Source organism: Dipteris shenzhenensis, chromosome 8 (assembly GCF_047967505.1).
Source record: "Dipteris shenzhenensis isolate YYH24624 ecotype China chromosome 8, Dip_SZ_1.0, whole genome shotgun sequence".
In the NCBI taxonomy this organism is placed as follows: domain Eukaryota; kingdom Viridiplantae; phylum Streptophyta; class Polypodiopsida; order Gleicheniales; family Dipteridaceae; genus Dipteris; species Dipteris shenzhenensis.
The window spans coordinates 23385035-23396487 of NC_141603.1; the positions used below are offsets into that span (position 1 = coordinate 23385035).

The 11453-nt window shown below is 39.3% G+C and overlaps 1 protein-coding gene across 1 annotated transcript; it reads right to left on the reverse strand.

Moving 5' to 3' along the window:
• Positions 1–327: 327 nt before the first annotated feature.
• SR (serine racemase) lies at positions 328–3736 on the reverse strand. Its single transcript, XM_087378314.1, has 6 exons — positions 3332–3736; positions 3158–3244; positions 2741–2971; positions 2470–2543; positions 813–999; positions 328–699 (listed from the first exon to the last, which is right to left on the reverse strand). Exons 1-6 carry the CDS (start codon positions 3565–3567, stop codon positions 459–461), a joined length of 1056 nt encoding a protein of 351 aa, XP_087234440.1. The 5' UTR covers positions 3568–3736; the 3' UTR covers positions 328–458.
• Positions 3737–11453: the final 7717 nt, after the last annotated feature.

An 11453-nucleotide genomic window follows, 5' to 3' on the forward strand; every position in this document is an offset into this window, starting at 1 on the left:
TCTAGAGGAAACCAGGGGCATGTCCTGAGCAAAGTACGCCGTTCTTGTGGAGCTATTGCATTCCATGCAGCAGACAATGACTCTAGGAGCCATCTTGTCCAATTCTTGAAGCCCTCTTGCTAAAGACGTGATCAAATCCAGTCACATGCAGTGACACCTTATCTTTCACGATAAGCCCATGATCCACAGGATGCATAATTATCCTTACGGAGAATCTGAGGTATTTTAGAACATATCCCATTAAAATGTACTTGAATATTGTGAGGAACAAGAAAAATTCCCTCAGAAGTGTACTTAGATACCAAAGGTGCTGTGAAAGCCAAATAGTAATTTTAAGGTAAGCAAGATTGAACTTAAGTCTGCAGTAGAACAATCCACAGCTTTCAAGTCACTAGAATTTCTCATATAATATGCATTATAGCGTATCTTGCACAATGTTGGGAACTCGGGATGGCTGGTCAAACATCTTTGAACATCTCACCTAAAGAACCAAGGTCCACATTACCACCAGAAAGCACAATCCCAACATGTTGGCAACTTGCACACGGATGGAAGCGTTGTGATAGAGCTGCAGCCAAACCTACTGCTCCACTTGGCTCCACTACCACCTTCAGTCTTTCGTAACACATCTGCATCGCTTTTACAATCTCTATTTCCTCAACAGTAATAACTTCATCTACCATGTCACGAACTATGGGCCTGTGAAGCATCAAACAATCACTAATTAGAGCTCAAATAACTACTGAATCGACACTTGGCTAGGTACTAATCAAGTACTAATCAGATCATCTAGCTGACACATTTGTATGTACCATGTTAGAGTTCCCAACCATGCTCGCAAACCATCTGCAATTGTGTTTGTATGAGACAGAGTGACAATTTGTCCTGCAGCCTTGGATTGCGCTGCATCATCAGCACCTTTGGGCTCAGCGGCAAAGATTTGAATGCTGGGTTTGATCGCTTTAGCCGCCAGTGCAATCCCTGAAATTAAGCCACCCCCTGCATGCAAGCACTGGATGAGCAACTGTGACCAACTGAATAAAATATCAGCCAATATCAGAGAGAGATATACATATCATATATTCGTGATTAGCTACCATGACAAAACCCACCAATATCATCGGTGCCCAATGATGGATATAGACAAAAGTATAAACATACAGCCCTCACCCATCCACACAATCATACATGCGCATTCATTTGCTAAGGTATTCATACTGAGAGATCATTGTAGTGAATGGCAGACTCTGTTGTGAGTAACGGCTCATACTAAGAGGCTATGAAAAGGAGTCAACAGTCTCTTTATCCAAGCTAAAAAAGCTTTAAAGACAGGAGCATCTCAATAACCAAGTTCATTTTTAAAAACAATACAAATACAAGTCAGGTGAAAAATCATCCTAGTGGCCAGGTAAGCCTACCAGAGAAAGCCAGGCAAGTGGCATGTAACTCCCAGTGATGTGACTGTTGCTGATTAATAGCCAATGTTAGTAGCCACAACACTTTGTTTGATGGCAGTAGGAGTTACAGAGAGCCCTTTTTTGGTAGTTAAAGGACATTCTTCTGCTTCAGAAGCATATGTTCTCAGCACCGACGTAGAAGCATCCTTCCAGGAGGGCCCAGTGCATCCTGGTGGGCCAAGCCCTTGCCCCTAGAGTGAGGTCATTGTGGGATGGGCATATGGATGGGGATGCTAGGATTGGGATCTTGAATGGTTAGCATGCGAAGACAAGCTTGGGGCGGCTTTCTTCTCTGCAATGCCTCCCTTTCAACAAAGTTAATCTTCCCCATAAGTGGTTGAGACCCTTAGGCAGCCTCTGATACTCCTTTGGCCAGCACCACCGACATGACGGACTCTTGGAGAGATTGGACACGTTCTACATTGGTGAATGCGCCATGCATAGGGGGCCAGCAAGCAGGCTAGTAGGGAGGCGGAGGGAAGGGCAGTGAGTTGCCGTCTTGATCTTGCACTTATAGAGCAGCAAAAAAAAGCTTCCGACCTTAAATAATGCCATATTACATTTTGACAATCATACGCTCTTAAAAAAAGCGGTACTCATACATGGAAAGATATACGCACTAAATTACTGGCTATGGAATTAACGTTGAAAAACAGGAATATCTGGTATGCCTAAACTGATCGCATATAATAAAACAAAAGGCGAAGTTCTTAAACTGACTTGGTCACATGAGAACTTGAGAAGTTATAAAGCCATGAGGCCAATCATGCCTAGCATGGACTAGCTAATTCAATTTCTCCACCCACTTTATTGGTGCCCCACAATATACAGCCCCAAATGTGCCAGAGGCACAACTATATCCCACAAATTTGAAACAACCAAAAAACAAAACAACATCAACTGCTGAGCAAGACCTAACGAAGTATGAAACTTTTCAAGAGCTTTTTATTCAAGCTTAAGAACAGAATAGATGAGCACCAAAAGACTTTTGTTAAGGCAAGCAGCACTTCACCACTAATGGGAACGATGATGGCATCAAGTTGTGGCACCTGCTGCAAAAATTCTAGCGCAATAGTACCTTGCCCACTGCTTCATTAAAACAATAGGTGGGTTAAATGAAAGTGAACTTTGATGGTTGTAGGTTTGGTTGATCTAGAAAGATTTCTCATTTCATATCAGTTCAAGGCAAACATGTAGATGCATTGATATTTTGACATAAAGTTGTAAGCACCAAGTCATGGGTAAGCAAAGTGCTTACACGCACTAAAAAGTTGAGCCCGTACCTGATGATACGTCCATCGTTAAATGGATGAATCATCACTGAGCCCGTCTGCTGCTGCACTTTAAGAGCTGTCTCCTCACGAGCCTCAATCGTTTGTTCACAGAAAATGATATTGCCCCCGTATCTCTTGACGTTTTCAATTTTACATTTGGGAGCATTCTTAGGCATCACGACGTAGGCTGGAATATGTTGCAGCTTTGCAGCCAAAGCCACTGCTGCAGCATGGTTGCCACTGTTTGTCACAACGCCCACGTGAGCTTATAAAAAATTGGATACCCAACGACCGTTCCTTTGGATGATGTCGGAGCCTTCTCACACCAGCTGACGTAAAATTTGAATTATGTCCCTTTTATCTCGGAGGAAACACAAGGTCCCTATTTCATTCCTACGAAAAACCGCACTTTAGAGCTCATTCTACCTGCTATGCGTGAGGACACCTTTACTGGCTGATTCCGGAGATAGAGAAAGTATAGCATTGGAGGCTCCTCTTATTTTAAAAGCTCCTCTGCACGACAATTGTTAAAACCCATGTTTCCACAGGGATTCCAGAACGCGGATATAATCGAAACCCAACAACAAGCATGATTCATACCCCTTCTGAAAGAGCTCGCACTTGAAGTAAAGTTTTCTTCCAGCGTGCTGGTCCAAAGAGGAACAGGTGAGCACGGGGGTGATGTGAACGGATGGGCGGATGCGTTGGAGGGCGTCCTGGATCGAAGCGAGACTGGCAGCATACTGGGGGTTGGAAATACCAAGTGGGTTTTGATGCGAGCTAGCATTTGAGCTCGGAGTCGAGTGATTGTTGGCCTCGACCGTAGAACTTCCCATTGAACAAGACCAATTCACTCATAGGACGGAAATGCCTGTGCTACAATGACATAACTGAAATTCCTGTGCTATAATGACAAGGTAATAGAGCGACTTACTAGGACGGAAATGCCTCTGCTATAATGTATAGGGGACGGAAATGCCTATGCTATAATTACAAGGTTATAGAGCGAGGGGAGAGGAGATAGATCCTCAAACATGTCTCCAAGAGATTGTATATATTGTACTGAAATTGAAAGTGCTTGTAGCGCCCCCTTAATGGATGACCAAGATAGAACTCTTTTTTTTTTTTTGGAGGGGGGCATATATTGCCTATGGGACCCTCTCGGATTTATAAGCACATGGTTACCGGAAGCTCGCTCGGCCTTCTCGGATTTATTGGCACATGATCTGATAGGAATCCAGTAGGTAGACTCTTTGTAGTGCGTGCTCGAGTGGGGTGGCAACCATCCTATTGGTTGTTGGATGAGTTGCAGAACTTACCTACCTGTGCACTTGGATAAGCAACATTAGGCACCGATTGCACGTTATGTTTTGCCACATCAACACATACCTGTCAGAAGGACTCACTCGTGTGTGAGAGAGAGAAACACAGAGTGTGCAATAGTGGGAATGGGACGGGGAGAGGGCATTTCGAACAAGAAACACCCCGCACTCTGGGCATTTACCTCCTTGGAATGTCCGACTTCAGCTTATTCCTTGTGTGAAGCACCAAAGTAAGGCGGACAATGGCAGGTGACATGGCACAATCACGCCAATGTCGTGCTACAATTGCGTTGCCCAATGTGTCAGATAGTCATCGCGTGGTGTAGCACAACAGGAGGTTGGGCGAGATTTTCGCGACGAATTGACACGACACATTTAATGGGGGGGGGCTAATCCCCTTTTTGAAAGTGGCCAAATTGGATAGCTCAAATTAAATCTAAGTCGAGCCCTGACCTTTAAGAGTGGGGGGAGAGAACACCAAAGGTCTTAGGGCCCTCATGCTAAGGGTGTTTACACACAGAAGTGCCCAAGCTTGGGCTACGCTCCACTAACCAATGAGCACGTGAGGAGGAGGATTGCGGACAGAGTGTGTTTATAGACTACATAATTTTTTTGATGGGGCTGACATGGCACTTGTTGCATTTACCTCTCATTTCCCCCAGGATGTAAGGGCCCCAATAGTGAGTTCACACAAGAGTGACTCTCCAAACACTCTATTGTATTTTTAGCCTTGTTATGGATGGTATTGCATTTAGGGTTCATTGTTTGTTGGTCATGCTTCACTTCCTAAGTTTGGACCCATTACACTTGCGTGAAACTCAAGGGTTTTGTTTGTCAAGAGAAAATAATATTGTATCTTTTTTTTTTTGGGGAGAAAAAAGTTCTTATTTATATAGTCAAAATTGGGAATACAAAATAGAAGAAAAGTAAGCTTCCTAAAAGAGGTAGGCACAATACAAAGGTACTTTGTAAATATCGAGCTATGCAAGTGGCACGGACTAGGATCTAATATTGTATTCTTAAAGTTTTTGAAATATATACATCGGAATTTCCCATCTCCAAAAGGTGACGTATGTGAGCTATAAAGGCTACAACAATTGATCCAAAAAACATATGTAAGCTGTAAAAGCTACAACACCTGACCCAAAAGCATTATTATAAGAATACATCCTATAGAGTGCTCAAGAGCAAAGTACATGATAGTAATTTGTTGAAAAAGGCAAAAACACATAGTGTATAATCATTATATGGGCTTAAGAGTTGTGTCTTTAGCTCTCAACCCACTCTCCTGCCTCTTCATATCCTATTTAATACTATTTCTCAAGACTTTATTCCTTATATCCAACACTTATTACTATACACAACCTTCTCCCTTGTCCTTGCATTTTACCCTTTTTCTCCAAGCTTTATGCATATTAATAATTGGCCCCAGGTCATCTTATTTTCTCCCTTGCAAAGGGTATTAGAAAGATTTGAGAGAGAGAGAGAGAGAGAGAGAGAGAGAAGACAACAGCGTGTGGAACATACTACTCTACTTAAGCCCACACTTGCTGGTACTGTGATAAAGAAGGCCTGAGTATAAGAAAGAAACTTACTACAAGCAACAAACTCAAGAAGAACTTTGTAGTGGCTGAGTTGACCAATAGATAAGGGGAACTCATCTCTCTTTATTAGTGTTGGCTCTCCTAAAGACAATGCTTTAGGATTGAGTTGAGTGGGAGTTTTGTGATTATTCTTAGAGTTTTATGAATTTTTATTAGAAATTTTTAAAATTCTTAACCTCTACTTTTAGATGGTTGTTGGCTTTTCAACATCTCTCTCTCTCTCTCTCTCTCTCTCTCTCTCTCTCTCTCTCTCTCTCAATAGCAGGCTATGCGATTATGCAACAAACTAGGCCAAAATAGTTGCAGGTCCATTTCCTCGCCCAGCACAAAACAAGTTGTATCTGCAAAATCTCCATATTCAAGCTGTTACTGTCGATTTGGTTGCATGGTCAAGTGTCTGCCCGGCACCCTAGTAATTAAACTTCCGTCAAGCCAAGAATGATAGAACTGTAGAATTAGATTGTTAATGAAGCGTTAATAAAGATTGTTGTGATGTGGTTTGATTCGATTGAGAGAGCGACAAATAATGGATTGTTGCTAAAACCTTTAAGTTTCCCAACAAAATTTACATTGCTGTTAACTTTTGGCTCTGACAATCAAGACAACGAGAAGAAACATTGGTTTTCAGAGGCATTTTAACTCCGAGTTGAAGCGAGACACAATTTTAGGAGGCATCAATCCGCGTACAAATTCCTTTGATGCAAAATTTCAGAGGCATTAATTAGCTTGCAAATACCTTTGATGCGAAATTTCGGAGGCATTAATCCGCCTGCAAATTCCTTTGACACGAATTGAAAAAAACCAACATTCCTGCATCAATATGTAGTTAAAAAGCCTCCAAGTGTCAATTGCTATCTTCACCATTGCAACATTGTTGAAATAAGCTTTTGCTTTTCATTTGGCAGCAAGCATGAACGTCATGTATTTGGCCCCATGGTTATTGTGGATTCAATTTTGATTACATTTTGTTGCTGCATGCAAGAAGCCACCCTTTGACATCCATGCTCAAATCCAGGTTACTTCTTCAATTGTGGGTCGCATAGATTAGCATCTTTATGACCTCATGTTGGGATTCTTTCTCCCCATGGTTGTGTTGTGTGAAGCCATCTAGAATTTCTAGTCCATCATGGGGTATTTGCCTGGAGGGTCGTTAAAGGCCTTTTTACATAGAAGGGAGCCACATTCCCTTTCCTTAGAACTAACTCCTAATAGAACTCGTGGCTAGTATAGTGCTTGATGTGGCAAGAGGTATCGAGTACCTTCATTTGCAAGGCATAATTCATAGGGATTTAAGATTAGGTAATCTTATCATGACATTTGACCTACACATTAAAGTGGCAGACTTTGGCTTAAAGACACGATGAAAGGTTATATGAGAATTTATCATTAGATGGCTCTAGAATGATTAAAGAGAAACCTTGTTCTAGAAAAGTTGATGTTTATAGTTTTGGCATCATTCTTTGGGAGCTGTTAACTAGCCTAACCCCGTTTGAAGGAATGACTATGGTTCAAGTTGTGTTTGCAATTTCCCAAAAGGTAATTTCCATTTAGTCTCATCTACTTATGCTCTAAGATAGGTATTCTTTGAAGCATTAAAGATGCAAAGTGTTGAAAGGATGATAGTTTAATAGGAGGATAAACTATAGATCAGCGCCTGTACACTATGAGTTGGATGGGATGAACTAATCTTACTGTGTTTGGGATCCTCCCGTGACCCATCTTGCTTACATATTGAGAAAGTAAGTTTCCCCACTATCCACAAGCATGGTATCTAAAAACTTTGTTGATATTGAGTAGACTATCTGATTTGTGTTAATTGTCTTAAGGTCTATGTAGAATGGCAGGCCAATTGTACCATCTGATTGCCCCACACAATTACAAATATTGATGCAACAATGCTAGTCCACTTCTCCAACAAAGAGGCCAGATGATGCAACAATATTGGTCCACTAATCCAGCGAAGAGGCTAGAATTCAGTTAGAAAAAAGTTATTGCCTACTGAAAATGGATTTTTACCTTCCGAAAGGGCTTTTTGCCTGCCGTTGCATTGTGCAACTCCATTGACTGAGTGTTCGATATCTTTTTATTAGTGCTTGTGAAGAGTGACATCGACTATTGATCTTGGTCATCCTTCATTCCTCTGTTAGGTGACTTGGATTAACCTTGATTGTTAGCCTCGAAAATTTCACCTTCCATCTTTGTTTCTGTATGTTTGTACAAATAATACATTTCTTTAAGTAGTTCCTCACTGGCCAATTGTCCTACAAACACTTTTCTTTATCCTATTGTTTGGCAAAAGCCATTCAAGGAATTGAAGTCCATGCTTTGTAGGTGGACATGGATCTTTAGAAGAGCTTATGGGAATTTGGGTGTATGAAGGATTCTTTGCAGTTGATTGAATAATTTCTAATGCGTCACACATTGAGAACCAATTTTGATTAATCTAAGAACTATTGCAGGTGAAGCATAAAATAAACTTGGTCTATGGTGGAGGGAGTGTAGGACTTATGGGCCTCATCTCCAAGGAAGTTCATGATGGAGACCAGCATGTTCTAGGGTATAGGTTTTGGTGCAAATTTTGATAAATAGAGTTTTATCGAGGGTCCATCAATCATACAAACGATTGCTATGTATTTTTCATCCAAAGTTGTTTGAGAGCTCTGACGTTTTGTTTATGTTTGAATGGAGCAGGGTGATTCTAAAAACTCTGATGCCTCAAGAGGTAGCCCCTCGTGGGTCCATTAAATACTTGGATTGTGCAACTCCATTTATTGAGTGTTCGTTGGTGCCTGTGAAAAGTGACATGGAGTGTTATTAGCGATCTCAATCATCCTTCATTGCTCTTCCACGTGACCTAGGTTAACTTCATTGTTAACCTCAAAAATTTTGCCTTTCCATCTTTGTTTTCATATCTCTGTATAAATTATACATTTCTTTAAGTAGTTCCTCGCTGGGCACTCAACTTGCATGTTGTTTGACAAAAACCATTCAAAGAATTGAAGTCCATCCTTTGCAGGTGGTCTCAGCTCGTGACATATGGCCAATTTGACAATAACTTTGTTAATGTTTGAGAGGTGACTTTAGATTACTTAATTTTGGTTTAACATTCTAGATATTTCCTTGTTTTGGTCTACATCATCCTCTCGACTCATAGATTTTGATGCATGTCCTTGATCAAAGGTAAAGAATTGGAATCAGTAGAGATAGCCCAGTTAGGTACAAGGTGGAAGGATGACATTTCATATGATTCTACTGCATGACACAATATTATTTAAGTTGCAACCAAGGATGAGTTTTGAGCTCTTGTGAGCATAGTCTTGTTCATGTATTTATTGGGCTTCAATTCCCAAAAGGTGCATATCTTTGTATGTCACCAATGTAATAATAAAACACTACCCCTGACATTTGCAGGGAGGATTGGGTCCTGATGGACCTTGTGTTGTGTCTCATGTTCATGTTTTTTTTGCTCCTTTTTTTTTCCTTAAGGAAAATTTCATTAAACGGCAGGATCCAAGTTTCATTTTAAGATAGTAGTTATGTGCTCTGTGACAAAAGAAGGAACTCTGAAGTATAGCGAGTGAGCAATGAATGAATTAATAAAGACATACCAAGGAGTCTGAAATTTAGAGAGCTATCAGTGACAATAAGCGGGTCTCTCAGGGTTAAGTACAAGCTACTGACTTTGAAGTAACCTTAATACATTTTTTTAACTACATGGGTGGGGAAATTGTTTTCAAATTTCTTTTGGAAAGAGCCTTAATTGAGAAAGTCTCATAGCCAAAGCCAGTGCTTTTGTGCAAACATGAACTCTTGCTCATGATGTGCACCACTTTTAGGGAACCCACATACATGCTACTATCTAGCAAAGAGGGTTAGCTAGATGTTGCTTAGATTTAACTGAACCAATCTCTACTAGTTAGCCAACTGCTCACTAGTATTGTAGAGAAAATGTACTTTATGTATAGCCATATTTTAGAAGAAGGATGGGTACACAATCCAATAGTATGCTACAGCTTAAAAGCTCAGTGCTAAGCAGTGGTGTGTTGTGAGCCAAACTTAAAATACAACTTGGATTTATTACAAATATCCAATCATATTGAACTAGACTCATAATTGTATTTAGGTACATTGTTAACTTGCAACTACAAGAGATAGCATCATAAATAGGGTGAGATTATGGACAACATGTTAGCATAAAAGCCAAGAGCAATATGTAGTAAAGAGATACTAAATACTTTTACTACTTACATAAAAGAAGCTAGATTTATGAAAAATTCTCTACACCAATAGACAAAAATAACTAGAAAAATTTGAGTAGGGTTTCTATTAGTTGTTGAGATCATAATAAGAAAAAGTGAGCTAAAGATAGTTAATAGAGGGAGCCTTTCTCCATTAACTTAAGAACCGTATTTTCAAAAAATTATCAACTTTGGTAAAAAATCCCTTACATTACCTGTAAGTTATTCATATACAAAGGACTTCTCAATGCATTAATTTATTAGTGGACTTGCTATGAAATAAGGAATGTTTGTGAAGCTTGAAGGGGTTGTTAAGTTTCTATGGGTAATTTTGAGCGACAACCCAAGCTAAAATATGATTATCAGATTGCTATATCATGGTACAACATTAGGCTAGGCATAAACCTTTCACGAGCTAAAGGTGCCAAAAAGCAAGCGTAATGAATGGAAACACACAAGGAACATACAACCTTGATGTTCATTAGGAAAAGGCACCCACATATCCCTTTTTTTTTTAAATCACAATGAACTCTCTCAAAGTCCATAATAGCCAGATACACAATATTTTTCATTAGTGACAACATGTTAGCATAAAAAGCTAGAAGGATGCTAAAATCCTTTACCAGTTCCATTAAGGAAATCAGATCTACTAAAAAGCGATCTACATTAATAGATAAGAATAATCCAAAATTAAAATAATCTAAATTTTTGAGTAAACTGGTTGAGATCATAATTAGAAACAAATGAGCTGAAATTAGTAAATAAAAGGAGTCTTTCATTAGCTTAAGCACTATATTTCAGGATTCTTTCATTAGCTTAAGCACTATATTTCAAAAAATCATCACTTTGGTAAAAGTCCCATACATTTCTATGAGTCATTCATATAGAAAGGACTTCTCAACACTTAATAATGAACAAAAACCTTGTAGTTTTCTTAAAAGACTGAGTATAAGGGATAACATGTTTTGATTTTCAAGGAGTTTTAGAGGTTCAAGTTAGAACATAGCTTTAGAGAAGTTTACTATTGGACTTGATATAAAACAAGGAATGAAATTTGCTTTAGAGGTTGGATATAGAACACACCTTTAGATAATTTTACGATTGGAATTGATATGAAACACATAATGATATCTACTTGTGAAACCTAAGAGGGTTGTTAGGAAATCATGGACAATTTTGAGCCATAACAAAAGCTAAAATTTGAACATTAGGCTACTACACTATGTCAAAACATCAAGCTGGACATAAACTTTAACCAACCAAAGGTAGTAGAAAAAAATAAACATGATGGAATGGAAACTCACAAGGCATATACCACACTCATGTTCATCAAGGATTTTTGTTATTTTTTGTAAAGAAATCTACAATTAAATTAACTCCCTTAAGGTACCATACGAGCATAATACTTACTATTTTTCATTAGTGTCATAGAGTAGCAGAATATACACATTTTTTCAATATGTAGCTCTATGTGACATACTACTAGAATATACAAATTTATTCATCAGTGACTTAGATTCTCTTAAAGTTTAGGCATTGAGGTTGGAGCTCCACATTG